This window comes from Pseudorasbora parva, chromosome 18, assembly GCF_024679245.1.
Source record: "Pseudorasbora parva isolate DD20220531a chromosome 18, ASM2467924v1, whole genome shotgun sequence".
Taxonomy (NCBI): domain Eukaryota; kingdom Metazoa; phylum Chordata; class Actinopteri; order Cypriniformes; family Gobionidae; genus Pseudorasbora; species Pseudorasbora parva.
In genome coordinates, this window is record NC_090189.1 from 8,595,552 (window position 1) to 8,617,282 (window position 21,731).

The window sequence follows — 21,731 nt, forward strand, 5'->3', positions numbered from 1 at the left end:
GTTTCAAAGTTATCACAAAAATATGCTTAAAAAGCACAACTGTTTTCAATATTGATAATAATCATCAATATGTCTCGAGCAGCAACACATCATATTAGATTGATTTCTGAAGGATCATGTGACATTGAAGGCTGGAGTAATGATACTAAAAATTCAGCTTTGATCACCCTAATAAATTACATTTTAAAATATATTCACATAGAAAACAGTTTTTTATTGTAATAATATTTATTGTAAAAGAATTTTACTGTAGTTTTGATCAAATACAACAGCTTTGGTGAGCATGAGAGACTAGTATTTGAAAACTAAAATGTGATTGGTCTTCTTTCTTGCATTTATTTGCATATCTTACATCATTTTTTAAGCTGTATACTTCATGATAAGTGTCATGAGAGTGACATTTCATTTACACAAACAAATAAAAAAGTAGACTTGCCTAAAACATTCACATTATTCTTGCTGCTCTGGAAGCTGTTATTTCCTTCAGGAAATTCAAATCTAGTATTAGCATTACAGTAAAGCTCCTTAATTCAGTATGATTTGATTTAATGGGCTTTTGAGAAGCTTAAACATTTATAATGTGATCAAACAGTCAAGTTTTGACCTGTTATAAACTGAACTAAGTTTTTGGTGTTACAGGTGAGCTGTGCGTTTCTTAAGGTTAATAATCGAATGTTCGTTCAAAGTTATCTGGTCTTTAATTATTACAAACATTAGCACAAAATGTTTATTTATACATAGTTCAGGGGACATTTTTCTAAAACATTTTAGTTATCTAATTAATTAATGTTACTAGATGGATCCGAGAATATTCACAGAAAAAAAAAAAGTTTTTAAAGCATTTAAAAATCTGGACATTTTGAACATAACGTAATGGGAATGTTAACAAAACATTCTTTGACATATTTTTTTTTTACTGGGTACAGTATATGCATATTAACCCAAAGCTTTTTCAAAACCAGTGCGTGCTTAATTAAACTTGCGTTTTACAGAGCAAGTCCTAACTTTTAGCTTTTAACATTTATAATCTCGAGCAGCTTTCCAAAATAATGTGTGTCAGCTCTCTTAGAATAGCAGTAGTTGTGTGTGTGTTGTGCAGTGAGTTAAGCAGTGTGTATTTTGTGTGTGGTGCGGTTTTGGATGTGGTTGTTTTGATGCGTTTATGTTTGGAACTGTGTGTGTGTGTGTGCGCGCACGTGTGTGGCATCTGTTTTGCTGTTGATATGTAATTAAAAGTTGGCACTGAAACCCAACACGTTTAATGCTCAGAGAGAAGGAGAGATTAGTCATTATGTTCATTTGATTCATGCTTATTTCCTGTGCATTTTATTTGCAGACAGTTTTATCTAATTAGAATAATCTCAGGAAATGTGTGTGTGGCAGCTGATGTATAGGAACAGCAATTCTTCCTCTTAATAAGTTGTGAATGGGAATGTTTACACACACCTGAGCTGTGGTCTGTGGGGTGTTTGCAGAGGGAAATACTGCGGTGACTGAGTAAATCTCAACAGGTGATGTTTCTGTTCCTCTGGGACGCCTCTTTAAGAGGGTAAACACACCACACACACACACACACACACACACACACACACACACACACACACACACACACACACACACACAGTGTTAAACACTCCTGCTGTGTGGTTGTCAGGTGAACCCGAGGGCTTTACCTGAGCAGGTCCTGTATGTGTGGCTGATTTTAAACATGACATTTTACAGGATGTTGATAGATTCCACTTTACCAGAGCTGTAAAGTATGTTGTAAAACATCAAATTCACTTAATGCTTAAATATGTACACACACCCACCTGAACGGGTAAAATAGTGACAGAGTACACACACCTGACACATAAAACTGAACGGAGAATGCCATATATACATGCACAATGCTATTGATCTGGTTATTTAAATCAATAAGCCACATGAGACAGCATGCTACAGTTTATTTAATTTTACTTTTCCATAATAAGTTATGTTTTTAGACCTAAAACTGCGGTAAAAATGCTGCAATGCACTCAGCTTTTAGCTTTTTTAAATTGCGCCAAACAGAATTAAAAGGCACCAAAGTTCAGTAAATTTTGAAATGTATTTATAATGATCATAATAAATGTTTTTCTGACAGGCACATAACTATAGTTCAGTTCTGTGTCTTTTTTATTGTAATTTAGTGCATTCATGTAGAATTTACAACAGCTTTGAGCATCTAATCAGAATTAGATTAATTATTATTATTATTATTATTTTTAAATGTTTTTTATTTGTTCCAGTGATTTGTCTCTAATGAGAATTAATTTTTGAAGATAAAGGTTTTAATTAGAACCTAAAATGATTTAGATATATTATTATATGCATATTATTTATATAACTCACACTAGTTTAAAAGTTTGGGGTCAGAAAGATAATTAATACTTTTATTTTGCAAGGATGCATTAAAGGTGCAGTGTGTAAATTTTAGCGGCATCTGGAGGCGAGGTTGTGAATTGCAACTGCCCACCGCTCACCCCTGCCTTTCGCAGCACATAGAGAATCTACGATGGCCGAAATAGAACAAATATGTCGTCTGAGACCGCAGAGAGTGACTAGCGCTATATTCAGAGAAATTTGTCCGTTTAGGGCTACTGTAGAAACATGGTGGTGCAAAATGTGATTTTGTTGTAAGGGGACTAGTGCATTAGTGTATAGGGAATAGATATGGCTCATTCTGAGGTAATACAAACATAACCGTGCATTATACACCATTGAAAACATAATAATGTATATTATATTGCATTTCTTTCAGTAGATCCTCATAAATACTACACACTGCACCTTTAAATGGATACAAAGTCACAGTAAAGATGTTTAATGTTACAAAAGATTTCTACTTCAAATAAATGTTGTTCTTTTGAACTTTCTATTCATTAAAGAATCCTGAAAAATATCTATCCACAAAACTGCTTTCAACTTGGATAAATAGAAAAGGTTTCTTAGCAAATCCTCATATTTGAATGATGTCTGAAGGATCATGTGACACTGAAGACTGGAGGAATGATGATAAATTCAACTACATTACATTTTAAAACATTAAAATAGAAAACAGTTATTTTAAATTGTAATAATATTTATATACAGTAATACACAGTATTACATTATATAATATACAGTATTTAAGTTTTTGATTAAATAATGCAGCCTTGGGGAGTGTTAGGCACCTTAAATAAACTTTTTTTTTTAATCTTTAGAGAACAATTCAGAAAACTGCACTACAAAGAATTACAAAGAACAGTTTTATTTTAAAGAGAGTTGGTATTTCTTAGTAGATGTGCTGTCTAATGGAGTTCTGATGTCTATTTTTTAATGCTGAACTTCTGTAAGTGGGTTACTGGGTCACACTGTGTTTGTCTTGATTCCCCGCTGTGGGTCTCGAGCCAGCGGACGGCGGTGCTTGTGTGGAAAAACAGCTGTAACATCGCCTCCATTTACAGTTTTTTTTCCTAAACTTCCTTAAGAAAACACATATATACTTTTGTGAAAGTTTGACCCATAGTTAATGCTTACTGAAGTAAATATTAGCTCTGCTTGCAAGCGCTCATGTTTTCTCCCCCAGTGCGGAGCTAAATGTTGATTCTAACAGCATATGGGCCTGTTTACATGAGAGAGAGTTCATTATATACACACTATACCAAACCGAATGGTCTTATATGTGCAGCAGGTGTGCGACAAACCTTCATATATGAAACTATTACCACATCTATTCATATGAAAGCACCTAATTTGCTAGTATGCGGTCACACTTTCCCACAGTTGGGGCTGTTAACGATATGTAATCTGCTATATCTAAATTAAGACTTTTTGATTGACACACCACATTATCATCGAGCTGTTAAAACATGTCATTTTAAAACCTTTAAATATAATGCAGCTAATTTTAGGGAAGCCCTTGGAGCACTTAGATTTTAACCATAGTGATGTGTTTTACCTTAGCAAACCTCATTGCTACTTTGACAGGGACTGCCGAATAGCTTTGGCTAACCAGAGAACCTCAGCGTGGTTCACCGATTCGCATCTCTGACGCCTCCGTCCGTCTCAGCAGTTCCCACAGGTGCTAAGAACAATGTCATTATAGTGTATAGTATCAGTTTAATTATCACAGTTGCTGTGTAATTTTAGTACAAGTGCACTTCTCTGATTATAGTGTCCCGTTCCTGATGATGCGTACTGTCAAATTCCTCAGGCGGTGAAAATGTGTTTGCGTGTGTCTCATCTGTTGATATTACATTTGTGTTCATATCAGCCACTTTTCAAAGTCAATTACATGAGCTTTGCCGTGTGCCAAGAGCAGGTTTACAAGTGGTGTGAATTAATTGACTAAAATCAAATTATCTGAAAGGAAAGGTGTTATGTTTGCTTTTGCCAAATTTGAATAAAAGGCACAATATGTAAGATTTTTGGATTAAAAAACAATGTTGAATATTTTGTTGCCTTGTGTACTTACATTATCCCAAACGTTTCCAAGAATGTTTAAATCCAGAGAAATAAGCTATTTTAACCAAGACACGGACTGTGTCCGTTCATCGCCTATCAATGACATCATACCCACGTGACCCTCATTTTATTTAGCAGAAACCATGGAAACACCAAAGGCTCTTTAATATATTATGTGTGTTTTATTAGACAGGTGAGTAATTGTTTGGATACATTCATTGTAGTCATATAGTCTTATTTTTTAAATCTCATTATCTTGATTTACCACCAGTACCATGTTTTATCATGCCTAATATTGATCTAGCTCACTGCAGTGTGCAACAGGTGTCTCACAGCAGCCGTCGAGCGAATGCATACTGTAGCATTATGACATAACTTTCAACACACTCAAATAATATATTTAATATGATAAAACAGAGTTGCGTTACCCCTCATACGCATGACCGGAAGAAGTGGAAGCGGTCGTCTGTGGCATAATTAAAGCTCCAGCTACGCCTTTGTGTTGAATAAGCAAAACCTCTAGTCGTGAAAAACTACATATTGTGGCTTTAAGTTTGTAATATTTTGTATATAAGTCATAATGTACAGTATTTCCTTCTCTTTCCATTTCTGAACAAGTTATTGTAACTTTTGTTAATACATTTACATTTATGCATTTTGGCAGACACTTATCTATTGCATTCAAGAGACATTTTATTAAGCTTATGCAGTTCCTGGGAATTGAATCCAATGTTAGTGTCATGTTCTACTGTTTAGGAATGCCATAATTACAACAAAATATTATAAATATATGTTTTTAATAATATTTATTTATTTATTTTTAAATTAAAAAAAAATCATCACACACAATTACTTTTTAGTACTTATATCAATAGTAAAGTAAACTAAAGTAAAAACTTACAGTTAATTGTTCAAAGAAATCATCCCACCCACCTTTGATTTGGAGAAAATACTTCACATGAACTCCCATTTTACATCTGCAATGTGATGTATGTCTGAGCGAAACAGTATATTTAAAAAAATATAGAAGGGGCGGGGTTTGATTTTTATGGAAGTTTACGCCACTAAATAAAAAGACTAATTGCGACTTTTTATCTCAGAATTCTGTCTTTTTTTCTCACAATTGCGAGTTATAAAGTCACTATTCAGACTTTATTTCTCAGTCAGAATTGTGACTTCATATTGTGCAAAAAATTAAGACTTCATATTGTGTGAGAAAAATGATTCTGAGATCTGGAATTATGATGATTAATGACAAATTGGCACACGTCTGCTTTAGAGATGTGCACTTCAGATCCAAATGCTCTTTTTAGTTTCTTTTGCTAGTGGTAGTGAAATGAACAGACAGACTTTAATATAAATACCTCAAGGAAAAATGTAAACGATCTGAAGCATCTTCTCTTAGACTAAATCAGACTGACCTGATCAGAATCACAAGAGGTCATAGATAAACAGTGTCTGTCTGTTTCATTCTGTCACTCTGTCTTCAATGTAAATAAGACGTGCTTAAGATAATGACCGGGTGTGTGTGTGTGTGTGTGTTCCTCGAGTGATTTTAACAGGCACCAGCTGGAGGTGATTTGGAGACAATGAAAATATTCCTCAAGTTGATCACCTAAACACACATAAACACTTTACCACAAATGTGTGTGCATATGTGTATTTAAAGCCGGTCACAAAAGCAGACGTACAGACTGTGTGTGGTCTTCACTCGATATCTCCACTAGAGTGGAAAGCTTGTGTGTATGCAACTTTGTAGACAGTGTTTCCAGTGTTCATATGGTAGCCGACCTCTAAAGACATTCAGCACTTGGCTGGGTTTGTTGTGATGTGGTTGGTCCTTCTGATGGTCGTTAACAAATACAAGTGTGCTGCTTATATTGCATACTTCATACTTTTTTTAGCACGCATATTGACATGATTAAAACGGTAGTATGCTATGTTGTCACATGACCTCACTATTTTGCAATTTATTGCAATATACTGTATTATAAAAGACAATTATTGATCTTTATATGTGACTTGAAATAGCTGTAAACTAATTTTGTGTCTCTGTCTCCTTTTTTTGCAGCTGAGCCAGCCGATCTCCTAAAGATTTTAGATTTTCACAGTTTGCCAGAGGGTGTAACGAAAACTACAGGCTTCTGCACACACAGGAAGTCATCAAAAGGGCCTGATGTCGCCTACAGAGTCACAAAAGATGCACAGCTTAGCGCTCCTACGAAACAACTCTACCCCTGTGAGTACATGAGCACACATGAACCCATAAAGACACACAGGTGCACCTGTTTACTTTTCTTCATTCTTTCCAGTGTGTGTTTGGGCTGCTTCTCTCTTTTCAGAGGACATAGACACTCTGCCCTAAATATGCAGAAACTTCCCTTTTCAGACACACTGCATGCTCATTTAGACCAATGAGAGAGATGATGCAATTCCTCTATTCTATTAGTGACACTGCATTTCGCACTCTTGAGCCAGATATTTTAAAATGTAATTACGTAGGCATAAAAAAGATCAATGCATGGTCCTTTTGCATGTACAATGGGGCCGAAAGTCTGAGACCACGTGGAAATCATCTTTTTCATTAAATTAACCTGGGACAATCAATGAAAAATTACCCTCGCACAACTGCAGGTAATGGATGAAAGGATCAAAAAAGTCAAAAAACAAAAACAAAAGAAAGTCGATCAAGCTATGTATCAAGAAAAAAATGTTTTAAATAGAAATTGTGACAGCCTTATTCAAAAGTATTATTTATTTATGTTTATACAATAAAATAGAATTAAATAAAAACTTGTAAGATAATATTTAATTTTATTTTCAGTAGAGTAAAATACTAAGAATCTGAAAGTCTCTGAAATTCATATTTATTAAATTTGATTCAAACTTTTAACCTTTTATTTATGTTTGGTCGGGAAACTCACCATTGACAGCTCAATCCAAAGGGGCGGGATAAACGGTTGTCTTTCAAACTCCCTCTGCACGTGATTGGATAGCGCTACAACCAACCAGAGCAACGGGAAGCAGAGCTCGTTGACAGATTAAACATTCGCCGTATCCGGTCGGCAAAACTCTGAACACATCTTCCCTTTTTAAGAATGACTTCAGTGCCGCTCTTTGTTCTTTTCTCAGAGAAAAGCTTATTTGCTGCCGCTAGGGTGCGTCTAGATTTCTAGGCTACCAAAATAGTACAATTTGGTCACACTTAGATAAGGGTCTTATTCTCAATATTAACTAACTATAAACTATGACTTTTGTCTCAATAAACTCCTAATTACTGCTTATTAATAGTTAGTAAGGCAGTTGTTAAGTTTATGTATTGGGTATGATTAAGAGATGTAGAATATGGTCATGGAAAATAAGTCATTTATATGTGCTTTATAAGTACTAATAAACGGCTAAAATCTTAGTAATATGCATGCTAATAAGCAAGTAGTTAACAGTGAGAATAGGACCCTAAACTAAATGACTTTTGGATACCACCATGCTTTACATGCTAATATCTGTTCTTGCCTAGCAAATGCAACTTGTTTTTGTGTTTTCTTATAACTTGCATTCAAACACATTTTGAAAGACAGTGACATGTGAAATAAAGCTTATATAACTAAAAGATGTAATTATGTAATAGGTTCGGCCTTACTGTACGTGTCGCTCTCTGACCTGTCTGTGTGTGTCTGAGCACCTCATCTCTACACAACGGGCCGGAGAGGCACTGTGCCCTAGACTCTGCTTTTGGCAGGAACTCTGAAAATCTCAAGAATTTGATGGAAGGAGGGAGAGCCGAGGCAGACGAGGAGAGAGATGCAATACCAGCATAATGAGACTAAACTAGATGAGGCTAAATTAAACAGTCACTTATTTCAGCTTGCAGTGGCTTTGTTCCAAACGCTAGTGAGCTGCCTACATAGTATTTTTTAAGCTTCATACGTTTGTTTCAAATGCAATGGCTTATTTAACACCTATATAGCATATAGATATATAACACATATTATATTGCTTGCTAAGATAGCTTATTTTCTTTTTAAACAATTGTATCATTTTCTTATTGAAGAAGTATATTAATTAATCTCTGAAAAATATTGAAGTTAAATCTTGAATTAAAATTGTAATACATTTTAAGTTAAAGATAAATGATTATTTATTCATTTATTTTACAGCATTTAATTGTATTACTATAGTATATAAATAAATAAAAAAGGTAAAATGTTTAATTTAATTTAATTTACAGGAGTGTAAAATGTGTTAAATAAAAAAAAAAATATATATATATATATATATATAAACATATATATATATATATATATATATATATATATATATATATATATATATATATATATATATATATATATATATATATGTGTTTATATAAATGATTTTCTGTGCTACTATGCCTTTTTCTGCTTAAAAACAGCTAAAAACGTGGACTTTTTGTTGTCTTAATTGTAAAAAACATCTCTCCATTTATGAATCATGTTACCTTTTAGGATGTCCCCAAATGTCCCCAGAAGGGAGGTTTTGTCAGATTTAACTCACTTCTGGGGATGATTTTGTACTTTAAGTAAGCTAAGTAAACACACACGCCTGACTGCTTGAGAAACGTACAGGCAGAGTGAAAGCATATGGAAGGAATGAATCATCTATCTCTCCAAATACAATGCATCTGTTCTTTCTCTCTACACTTTTCACTCAAATGCTCAGGATTTATTTTATACACACATACACACACACACACACACATGCAGACATGCGCGCACAACTGGATAAGAAAAACTTTAATGGCGAAAATGTGCATACTTTTTTTCTTTACCTTTTCATAACTCCTACTCCTTCTCCTTCTCCTCCTCCTCATATAAAGCCATTGTCTCCCTTTTGTGCGGTGTCTCCATGGTAACAGAGGGGGGTCATAGGTCACTGGAGGTCTGGAGATGGTTTGTAAACATGGTGGAAAATCAATCCTCTAGACAGACCTGATGAAAAACAGAGCCGGGTCAAAACAGTACACACAGAGATGATTTGAAAAGCCTTAGTCAGTCTCCCAACCTGGTCTAATTCTCTGCGTTTAGATGGAGTTTTGGGCACTTGTCAGCTTGGCCAGGCTGGGAGACTATTTTAGAAACCAGCAAACTAGTTTAGGCCACTAACTAAAATGAATTACTGAATTACTTTTCAATCTTGTTTATAGGTATAACCGGTAGGATGATCTATAAAATAGGATCTTAAATAAATTCAGGTAGTCAGTGAAGGGTTTGATGTGTGCAGTAATGTGATTCCTCTGGGTCCGTAGACTCCAGCATTCCTTTAGGTCGTCTGCATAAAGACTTAATTCTGACTCATGGGGAAGAGAGAGATGAGACCGTCGATATGACGTCCTCTCTGAACTCTGGTTTTGTTTCATATTGCCCTGGTGATGGGCAGACCTCGTCTCCAGAGTGATGGCCCTTGGCTCTTGCCCTTTGACCTTTGAATCTGTTTTTAACACACACACACACACACACACACACACACACACACACACACACACACACACACACACACACACACACACACACACACACACACACACACACAACAAGAGATGCTCTGTGCTTTTATCCTGGTTTCCTGTGTGTGTGTGTGAACATGACACTTGTGTGAACATGTAACAAACCTCATGAAATCAGTTGAATGTGAAGTTTCAGACACACATTTGGGTCACTATAGTGTTATAGGACATTGCATAGACTTCTGCTGTTTTTATATCAGGTTAATATTATTTTACTAGATGTAAATAAAAACATGCTTTGGGTAGATAAAAAGATATTTATCAAACCGATCACCTTTAAAATATCAACTCAAATGTTTTATTTCAATTAACTCAATATTTTAAGCCAACCAGGTAACTTACTTTTTTAAGTTGAAACCAACATTTTTTTACACTGTAGTTGGTTGTCATAATATGAAATGTGAAAATAATGTGAAATTGTTTCACACACTCTTTATGTAAACAAAAGCAGAAATTAAACTCTTCTTTAATAAATGGTTTGGATTATTAACATATTATATATATTTAAGAAATCTGTGCTGATCACACCTCAAATAGCCTTATTAATTTGATTAAATTACAGTGAAATAGTTCAAAGAAACAGTATTTTACAGGAATTACAAGTTGCACTCATAGACGTGCAAATATGGACGTTGTGTCAGTGACGTCACCCATAGGATGCCGATAAGCCGCTCTGAAGCGTAAAGTAGAGACGAGCTGGTCGTTGCCATCTTGCCAGTGTGTCAGGCCCGGATAACAGAAAATGGGCAAAGAGGCGGGACGTGGGCGGAGCTGAGGTGATGTAATGACTAACAAACAGCGGGTAAATGGCTATACACCTGTCACTCAAAGTAACCACGCCCTTAAAGGAGTACTTCAGTGCTGGGAAGATGAATCTTTATTTAAACCGGGTCATTAATGTAGTAGAAATGTGAAATTATTTAGTGCTTTCTAGACTGAGAAAAGACAGAAAACATATTTTTGTCTCATGGGGATGAAAGACAACAACTCCCAGAATGCTTCGCTGCCCTATGAGGCCACTCCCAAAGCCACCGCTACTAGATTACTGAATCACTTTCACTTTCCCACCACCCCGTTCATTTTCATAAAATCAGTTCAGTTAGAGAACAGACACTACATTTAAAAACTGAACGTGTCTGTTCAATATGTGATTTAGCCGCTGAGGGAGTGTCACACAGCACAAACGCTGCTGGAGTCAGATATATTGACAGTCATGGATGGGTTCATGATGAGAGCTGAGGTAAACGCGTCCGCGGCATAGATTCACAGCGCATGTTCAGTCTGCCGCGTTTTCAGTTCATGCCTTTGAAAGCTTAACTTTCATAGGAATTAGTATGAGAAGTTGAAAGACTTACATTGCTCTGCTGGCTGCACTGTTTAAACATGAATGCCTGAGGCTGCAGCTGCGAGCTGAGTGCTGTGAGTGTGATCTCCCATCCCCCACGCAGAAATAAAATGCATAAATCTCTCGTCTCAGGGGGATTTTAGGGGGGAGCACAATCATTCGAATATACTCCAGGGTTTCTACTGATACAAAGCAATATGCTAATCGCTGAAGTAACCTTTTAATTATGCAGAACTTTAAGGCTTTATGTAAACAAATTCACCCCCTCACAGTTGTCACGAAGGGCAAAATTAGTCGTATAGATCAAAACCACAATTTGTACCAGGCTGTAAATGTTTTTGTTTTTTTGCTGTAAAATTTGGGCATTTTAACATAGGGCTCAATGATATTCTGCTCCCTTCTGGAGCCTTTCCCTAGTGTCCTGTCAATGAAATGCAGTTTAAGTTACTTCCGTATTGGCTTCAGCAGAAAATGGGGGAGGTTGCCGCTTGGTTGCACTCTTTAAAAATAAAGGTTCTTTATTGGCATCTATGGTTCCATGTTCTTAAAAGAACCATTTTTTTCTTAGATTGAAGAACATAAAAAAAAAATCGAAAGAACCTTTGTGGAATGGAAGCTCGATTGATGTTAAAGGAAGATGTTTTTAGATTTTTAAAATGTTCTTCAATCTAAGAAAAAATGCTTCTTTTAAGGAACTTTTCACTGAAAGGTTTTGTTATAATGGTGGGACTTGAGCAGAATCACATCTGAAGACTCAAAAAATATCTCCAGACATAAACAAAGGAGAAAAAGGAGGAGTTAGACATGGAGACAGGATTCCAGAAAAGCCGCCTGAAGTCTTTGAGGCGGGGACCATTAGAAACTTTATGAAGTCCAGTAATGACTCCAAACCTTTGCAGTTGATTAAAGTGTTTCCACACAATGGCATAAACACACTGAACACAGGACCAATCACCAGGTGTGTTTACTGCACAGATGTATGGATGCTCTGTCTGTTGGATGGCTGAAAAACTCACTTCCTGTCTGACCAGCCCAGATTTTCCCAGAGGTTCGGTGGCGGGCATCTGTTTGGCACATGTCTTGTGTGTGTGCGCGCGTCTGTTTTTCTCATTTTAGAAAGAGACTGTTTAATTTCACAATTTTTTCCTTCTTTCTTTGTTTTTTTGAAGTCTGGCTTGACTTAAAGTCTTAAAGGGATAGTTCACCAAAAATGAATATTCTGTCAAGTACCATAAAACTGTCAAGTATGCTGTCAGGTTCAGATTCAAATCTGTTATCAGGTTTGTCGACAGGGATGACAAATGAGATACAAGACCTAAGTTCTGCGTTTTTTACAGCAAATAACATAACATTTTGTTGTTAAATAAACAACACCGTTCAAAGATTTGCCATCGTGTTTAATGTTTCTGAAATAAGAATTTTTGCTCGCCAAGACTGCATTTACTTGATCAAAAATACAGTAAAAACACCAATATTGTGAAATATAATAACAATTTAAAATAACTGTTTTCTAGTTTAATATATGTTAAAATATATTTAATTCCTGAGATCAAAGCTGAATTTTCAGCATCATTACTCCAGTCTTCAGTGTCACATGATCCTTCAGAAATCATTCTGATATGATGATTTGCTGCTCAAGAAATATTATTATCAATGTTAAAAACGGTTGAGCTGCTTAATATATTTATTGAAACCATTATACATTTCTCAGGATTCTTTGTACCTTTAAACCTAGCCTGACAAGCCAGACCCACATCAAGATGTTTGGTCTGGAAACTCACCATTGACAGCTCAATCTGAGGGGCGGGATAAACGGTTGTCTTTCAAACTCCCTCTGCACGCGATAGGATAGCGCTACAACCAACCAGAGCAACGAAGGTGAAACAGAGCTCGCTGATAGATTAAACATTCGCCGTATCCGGTCGGCAAAACTCCGAACACATCTTCCCTTCTTAAGAATGACTTCAGTGCCGTTCTTTTTCCTTTTCTCAGAGAAAAGCTTAACTCCAAGTCTTCCAGAGTTGCGGTCAAAGCTGATTCGAAAGACCGCCGCCATTCGCCAGTTTCTGTGTTTACTAGAAGCACGCAAGCGCAACTCCGCCATCGTCATTATGGCCCCGCCCACCGACTCTATACACGATGTGATTGGCCCGACAAGAGTTAGGGGAATACAGCTCAGAAGGGTATTTAGAGTTGCTAGACGATACTCGCGGGCAGATTAGATTTGCTGCCGCTAAGGTGCGTCTAGATTTCTAGGCTAGATTCTTTTGTGAATAGAAAGAAATCTTTCTGACCCCAAACTTTCTTCAGAAAAATGTCATACATTGATGATGCTTTACTAGCATTTTTTACCAGCATGTATGGAACAGAGTCAACTTCTTGTTTTATGTTCCTCACAAGAAAGTTTTTTTTTTACTTCTTAAAATGGTCAGAATGTTCATTTTTGGTGAGCTGTTGCTTTAAGAATGTTGCTCATATATTTTTCTCTCTGTTTGTACTGGTGATTCTCTCTCTGAGTTTGTTCTCTCCACCTCTCTGCTAGATGAATTAGAGTAATAAAATGTCTCTTAGGGAACAGCTGTTCTCCTCATTACTCTTTCCATCTCTCTCGCTCTCTTTCTACTCCCTCCCAGTAGATCCAAGGCTCTTATCAGCACAGACATACACATAGGGGCTGAGACTGTTACAGAGTTTCCCAAAGATGCGCCAAGTTCCCCATGAGATTCTATCGTTTTCCACTCTGCTATTATCCGTGTCAAACACTTTATCTATGTTACCTGACAGCATCTGTCCGCTCACAGACGTGATGTAATGCTCTGTCACACACCATCCTCTGTCTTTTGCTCCCAGAAAACCCCCCAAAACACATTTGATTTCCAAGAATAACCCAGTCTCTCTCTTTAGCGTCCGTATTTCCTGAGGACTTCTCCATCTTGGCGACGGTGAAGCCAAAGAAAGGCAGTCAGTCCTTCCTGCTGTCGGTGTATAATGAACAGGGCATCCAGCAGCTCGGTCTGGAAGTGGGACGCTCTCCTGTCTTCCTGTACGAGGATCACCTGGGAAAACCCGGCCCAGAGGACTACCCGCTCTTCAGAGGGGTCAACTTGGCAGACGGAAAGTAAGATACTTGGATAAGCTATATATTAAACATGAAATATGGGTAACACTTTATTTTAGTGGTCCCTTTTGAACATTCTGATTGGATATAAGTAACTATATAAGTAACATTGTAACATGTCAGCTTACTTCTTCAACTCCACCAGTCTAATAATACACTACTAACACACTAATGAGAGTAAGTAGATATGTAGGTGCAACTTTACTTATAGTAAACAGAATGTGTTAAAGGGACCATCAAAATAAAGTGTAACCGAAATATATTCTGTGACTTTGTTGCATTATTCTTGAAGCTGAAAACTTCAGGGCCAGTTACATAATGCCTGGTTTTTATTATTAGCTTTGATGTGTGACATATGTAATCTGTCACACTGGTGTGAGCCAGCACCTGCACAGGTGAGCAGACACAGGTGTAACATCCTATATAACCACATAAACACTGAAAAACCACACATATACAGTACATGTATATATTATGCTAAACCATGGGTGGATTCTTAGACGGATGGATGGATGGACGACGGAGAGACAAGTGGTTAGATAGACAGACAGGTGGTTAGATGGACAGACGGACAGACAGGTTGTTAGATGGACAGACGGACAGACAGGTGGTTTGATGGACAGATGGACAGACAGGTGGTTTGATGGACAGACGGACAGACAGGGGGTTTGGTGGACAGACAGACAGACAGATGGTTAGATGGACGGATGGACAGACAGGTGGTTTGATGGACAGATGGACAGACAGGTGGTTTGATGGACAGACGGACAGACAGGTGGTTAGATGGTTGGACGGACAGACAGGTGGTTAGATGGACGGACGGACAGGTGGTTAGATGGACAGACAGACAGACAGGTGGTTAGATGGACGGACGGACAGACAGGTGGTTAGATGGACGGATGGACAGACAGGTGGTTTGATGGACAGATGGACAGACAGGTGGTTTGATGGACAGACGGACAGACAGGTGGTTAGATGGTTGGACGGACAGACAGGTGGTTAGATGGACGGACGGACAGGTGGTTAGATGGACAGACAGACAGACAGGTGGTTAGATGGACGGACGGACAGACAGGTGGTTAGATGGACAGACGGACAGAGACAGGTGGTTCGATGGACAGACGGACAGGTGGTTAAATGGACGGATGGACAGACAGGTGGTTAGATGGACCGACGGACAAGTGGTTAGATGGACGGACGGACAGACAGGTGGTTAGATGGATGGACGGACAGACAGGTGGTTCGATGGATGGACAGATAGACAGGTGGTTAGATGGATGGAAGGATGAACAGACAGGTGGTTAGATGGACTGATGGTCAGACAGGTGGTTCGTTGGATGGACGGGCGGACAGACGTGGTTAGTTGGAAGGACGGACGGACAGACAGGTGGTTAGATGGACAGACGGACAGAGACAGGTGGTTCGATGGACAGACGGACAGGTGGTTAAATGGACGGATGGACAGACAGGTGGTTAGATGGACCGACGGACAAGTGGTTAGATGGACGGACAGACAGACAGGTGGTTAGATGGATGGACGGACAGACAGGTGGTTCGATGGATGGACAGATAGACAGGTGGTTAGATGGATGGAAGGATGAACAGACAGGTGGTTAGATGGACTGATGGTCAGACAGGTGGTTCGTTGGATGGACGGGCGGACAGACGTGGTTAGTTGGAAGGATGGACGGACAGACAGGTGGTTAGTGTGATGTACGGACGGACAGACAGGTGGTTAGATAATTGGACGAATGGACAGACAGGTGGTTAGATGGATGGAAAGATTGAAAAAAAAGGTGGTTAGATGGATGGACGGACCGACCGAAAGACAGGTGGATAGATGGATGGATGGACGGACAGGCAGGTGGTTAGATGGACAGATAGATGGACAGACAGGTGGTTAGATGGATGGATGGATGGACAGACACGTGGTTAGACGGATGGATGGACAGACAGGTGGTTAGACGGATGGATGGATGGACAGACAGGTAGGTAGAAAGATAGATAGACAGACAGACAGAGATCACTCTGTAACCCTGTGTGTGTGTGTGTGTGTGTGTGTGTGTGTGTGTGTGTGTGTGTGTGTGTGTGTGTGTGTGTGTGTGTGTGTGTGTGTGTGTTACTCAGGTGGCACCGTGTGGCGATCAGCGTTCACAAACAGAGCATCACTCTGATTTTGGACTGTAAGAAAAAGGTGACACGGACACTATCCAGAAGCCCTCATCCCATCATCGACACCAAAGGCATCGTGGTCTTCGGAACGCGTATCCTGGACGAGGAGGTGTTTGAGGTAAGGAGGAACTCTGCAAGCTTTTTCTTCATTCTTTGAAACTGTAAGGCACATCTCAATCATCAGCAGCTTTGTGTCTGATGTTACAAAAAAAAAAAAGCAAAAACATTCTTGGGAAAAAAATTGTTGACATAGATTTTGAGTGAAGGCTATAATTTGAATGTGAATAATATTTAATATAATTTAGTCCATAACACTTTGACAAGAAATGTTTGAGTTGATTTTGCGATGAACTCTTGTTTCTGATTGAAGATTTTGGCATCTTGATGTCCAGTTTGAGTTTCTTCAGAAACTAGAAATCTTTGAGACTCCTGTGAGCCGTGTCTCTTTGGTCTTGTTGGTCAGTTTGTTCATGGTCTTTAGCAGGGGTCTGTGGATGTGTGTCTGTGGTCTTCACTGAGTGTTTAAGTATTTTAGCATCTCTCTGTGACTGTCAAGTGGAGACATGAGAAAGGAGCGGGCTTGTGTTTGTTTTGCACCTAGTTGTGGTTATGTAGTGCTAATGTAAGATTGTAGGGTTACCCTGTGCCACAAGGATTTATAGACTGTCCTGTGTGCATATGTGTGTAATGGGCAGGTCAACCATAAACGTTTAAAATAAGTATACATTGCATTTGAAGCGTGGCTTTGCTTGTATTTTTGGTCAGACTGTATTGCTCCCTGATATGTAGCATGTCCCCTTTGTGTAGTATGTCCCCCAAAGGGGCATGTTGATGATAAAAAAATTATATGGGACAAAAAATAATTTCAATGCTTTTGCATGTCAACAAAAAGTTTGTATTTCCCTGAGAAACTTTGTATTTTCTTTCAAAACTTTTGTGTTTGAACTAATATAAGATGGGAGAAAAAAAACTATATTTCATTACTTTTGCAAATGAACATAAAGTTTCTGTTTTGGGAACAAATTAAAAAATTATGGGGTAATGCAAAAGTTTCGTGACAGAATTTTTTTTGCGCGAAAATGCAAATGTTTTGAGAATGAACACAAAATTTCAGGGGGAACGCAAATGTTTTGCAATAAAACCCAAATTTTATGCGAGCAAACGCACATTTTTCTGGGAATGCAATAGTTTTGTAGGAATTTTTTTGTAAGAAAAATGCAAATGTAATGCGAGAACACGCAAATGTTTTTGGAGCTAATGCAAAGTTTCTGGGGGAAACTTGAAAATATTGCGAGAAAACGCAAATATTTAGAAAATAAATGCAAATTTTCTATTGGGAACGCAATAGTTTTGCAAGAAAACGTATATGTTATGCGAGCAAATACAAAGTATTTCTGGGAACGCAACAGTTTTGTGGGAAAAACATTTTTTGTGAGAAAAAACCCGCAAATGTTATGCAAGCAATTGCAAAGTTTCTGTGGGAGCGCAAAAGTTTTGTAAGAGAACGCAAATGTTTTGCAGGAGAGCACAAATTTTTTGCGAGAAAATTTAAATGTTAAACAAACTAGCCCAAATGTTTTTGGAGCTAACGCAAACTTTCTGGGGAAATTTGAACGTTTTGCGAGAGAACGCAAATGTTTTGAAAATAATTGCACATTTTCTGGGGGAAAGCAAATGTTTTTGGGGAAATGCAAATGTTTTGGGAACAAATTGCAAAGTTTCTGGGTGAACACAATAGTTTTGCAAGACAAAACAAATGTTTTGCAAAAAAATACAAATGTTTTGCGAGCAAACACAACATTTCTGGAGAACTAATTAGAGAACAAATGTTTTTTGAGAAAATGTAAATGTGTGGACAAACGCAACATTTCTGGGGGGATGCAATAGTTTTGAAAGTGAGCACAAAGTTATATTTTTTGTGTTTTATAAGTGAACACAAAAACATTGAAACATTTTTTTCCTCCTATCTCATATTATTTTCCATCACCATGTAGTATGTGAACAGTATGCACATTTTCTGTATGCATAGACTGAATTACCCAAAAAATGTACTACATTTGCCTAAATGTGATACCATCACCGAGTAAACTAGGTGGAATACTTTTTCCCACAATGCAATGTGCTTGACTTGATTTTTCATTTTCAAGACTAATTAAGTGTAGGCAAATTATTCGCTATAGTAAAAGTTCCATTTGTATCTAATGAAAATCATTGCATAGGCTCTTTTCATACTATTTACATAGTAATTATGTCATAGTATACTCCTATGATTTCTTCTTTGAACACCTTAGCAGCGTCAGCAACACCCTGGCACTGCATAAGAAAGGACATTTTCTAGAAATGTTTATTAATTTTTTACTGTATCAGTGTGTCTTGATGGCAAAAACTGAAGGTTTGTGGGATTGGAACAGTCCATGAGTGGATGTGAGTCATTCAGAAGGACTGTAAGTAATGTCAGTGCTCATCCCGAGGGCTTTGACCGCAGACACACTGGGTCCGTGGAATGCTGATGTGTCTTTAAGGTTTGGTCTACCTTTCTGTTTGAAGTTGAAGTGTTTGGAGAAAATGGAAAGAGCTGTGTATGTTTTTTCCACAGAGCGAGACACCGAGTCACCACAGAACCTTAACCAAACCCCCGCCGTATATGCTCACCTACACAACTAAAACATATTTCATTTCAGAGTCTGCACATGTAATTCAATTCCCTTAAATGCAGACAAATTTCACTACGGACCTCTAAGATAAACAGAGAGAGAGAAGAGACGAAAGACAGAAAGGAATAATGGTGAATCTGAAAATCATATAGACATATTCATAATCATATAGACATATTCATAATCATATAGACCTATTCAACAAAAAGCGTACACTAGGTGGTGTGTTGTTTTCATGAAGCAGATCTATTCAGTTGTTAGTTTTCCTGCTTAAATTTCTCTGGTTGTTTCTTTAAAAAAAGAGAAATATTGCATAATTTAGGAGACCTCACACATTATCTCTGTTCCAAAACCTTGTGAGCTGACCTATTTAAGCCCTGTTTAAACCAAAATTACCCGGAACAATTTGTTCCAGAAACACTTCTGCTGTCTGCGTTTCCATCGCAGTCTAAAGTACCGTGAAGATGAGTCCGGTGACGTAGGACTGCGCGCGGCCTTCCAGTTCCCACTGGATTTCGTCCTCCACATATAAACGTAATAAAGCCTGAACCTCGTCGTCAGATAATCAGTCGTATTTTTTAAACTCCATTGTTGATTCAAATAGTGAACGAGTCTTACTGCATGCACCGCGACTGACTTTTAGGTTGAAATAAAATGCTGCGTGAACTGAACCAATCAGCATGTTCAGTGCCCAAGTCCCTCCCCCGAAAGGTCCTGAACTATGAAAAAGTACTACCTCGAGAGCAGGGCCGTTTTGAGGGGAATTTTTTTACCCGGAACTTAAATTAAACCCCGGTTCCTGCGGTCGAAATGCACAGAGCACCACCCCAAAGTCTCTAGTTCCTGGGGAAAGTTCCCGCGGTGGAAACGCGCCTTTAGACAGTATTTGCATAATTATTTTTTACCTGAACTGTAGGTTTCAAAATTATGCTCTAAGACGTCTCTTTTTTGGGGATGAAATCGACGGCATGTGTACTTTATTGAATAGACAGTCTCAGAATGCACTGAATTTCATTTGTATGCACTAATGGACTAGCCTGACAAGCCAGACCCACATCAAGATGTTTGGTCTGGAAACTCACCATTGACAGCTCAATCCGAGGGGCGGGATAAACGGTTGTCTTTCAAACTCCCTCTGCACGCGATAGGATAACGCTACACCAACTAGAGCAACGAAGGTGAAACAGAGCTTGTTGACAGATTAAACATTCACCGTATCCGGTCGGCAAAACTCCGAACACATCTTCCCTTTTTAAGAATGACTTCAGTGCCGTTCTTTGTTCTTTTCTTAGAGAAAAGCTTAACTCCAAGTCTTCCAGAGTCGCGGTCAAATCTGATTCGAAAGACAGCCGCCGTTCGCCAGTTTCTGTGTTTACTAGAAGCACGCAAACGCAACTCGGCCATCGTCATTATGGCCCCGCCCACCGACTCTATACACAATGTTATTGGCCCAGCAAGAGTTTGGTTTTTACAGTTTTGATAATTTTTTTTAACTCAAATGCACCCAATATGTGTGTGTTCTTTGTGTTTTGCTTATTATTTTATGCTACCATCATTTTAACATTAAACTCTGGTGGAATCTATTTATTATGATGGTTCTCACTGATTTAAATATACTATGTAATGATGTAGAAACTGCATACTAGAACACAGTATTTTTATATTCTAAATATTTTTTGCCTATTATTTTATGCTATCCTCTTGCTAACATTAAACTATGAGTTGAGTATATCTTATGTGCTTCAAATGAGCAGTGCAATTTGTGTAGCGAGTTTCTGCCAATGTAGTTCTTTTCAAATCAGCCACGCATACGTTTGTTTCTGTTTCAAAAGACGTTTGTTGCTATTTCTATGTAGAACGCAGATGGCAAGGCAAATGTTTATCATCTTCAATCTCCTACAGCATCATACTGTTATCAGTTTTAGGCTTGTATCAGATGGAAAAGTTTGCTTCATAACAAATCTCTCGCACACAGAGAGACAAAGGTGATGTTTTTGTGGAAAGTTCTGGTCAGGATGAGGCGTTTGAGGCTCATGTCTCATGACATCATTGAGGGGGTTTCCACAGCACATGTACAGGTCAGCAGAAGTGTGTGAGTGTCTGTGTCTGTGTCTGTGTGTGTGTGTGTGTGCTTGTTTTGTGAAATATCAGGACACAAATGTGTATAATGACATGGGTATGACATAGGTATTACAAGGAGAGGGTGAAATATGAGGACATTAACCATGTCCCCACTTTTCAAAATGCTTATAAATCATACAGAATGTGATGGGTAGGTTTGGGGGCAGGGGCTGTTTAGGGGGATAGGGGGATGTAAATCGAATGCATAAACACTCCCTGCATGAATAAGCAAGAACAATTAAGGCCCTGTTTACACCTGATATTAAAGGGTTAGTTCACCCAAAAAGAACAATTCTTTCAACAATGACT

At 38.0% G+C, this 21,731-nt stretch overlaps 1 protein-coding gene across 2 annotated transcripts in view; it reads left to right on the forward strand.

The window, feature by feature from the left end:
• Positions 1 to 21,731, forward strand: part of col5a1 (procollagen, type V, alpha 1) — a 109,627-nt gene that overhangs the window by 18,137 nt on the left and 69,759 nt on the right. For both annotated transcript variants that reach the window (XM_067422663.1, XM_067422664.1), the window contains exons 2-4: positions 6,539 to 6,706; positions 14,262 to 14,475; positions 16,603 to 16,765. In XM_067422663.1, coding sequence (XP_067278764.1) covers positions 6,539 to 6,706; positions 14,262 to 14,475; positions 16,603 to 16,765 — 545 coding nt within the window. The remainder of the gene's footprint in view (positions 1 to 6,538; positions 6,707 to 14,261; positions 14,476 to 16,602; positions 16,766 to 21,731) is intronic.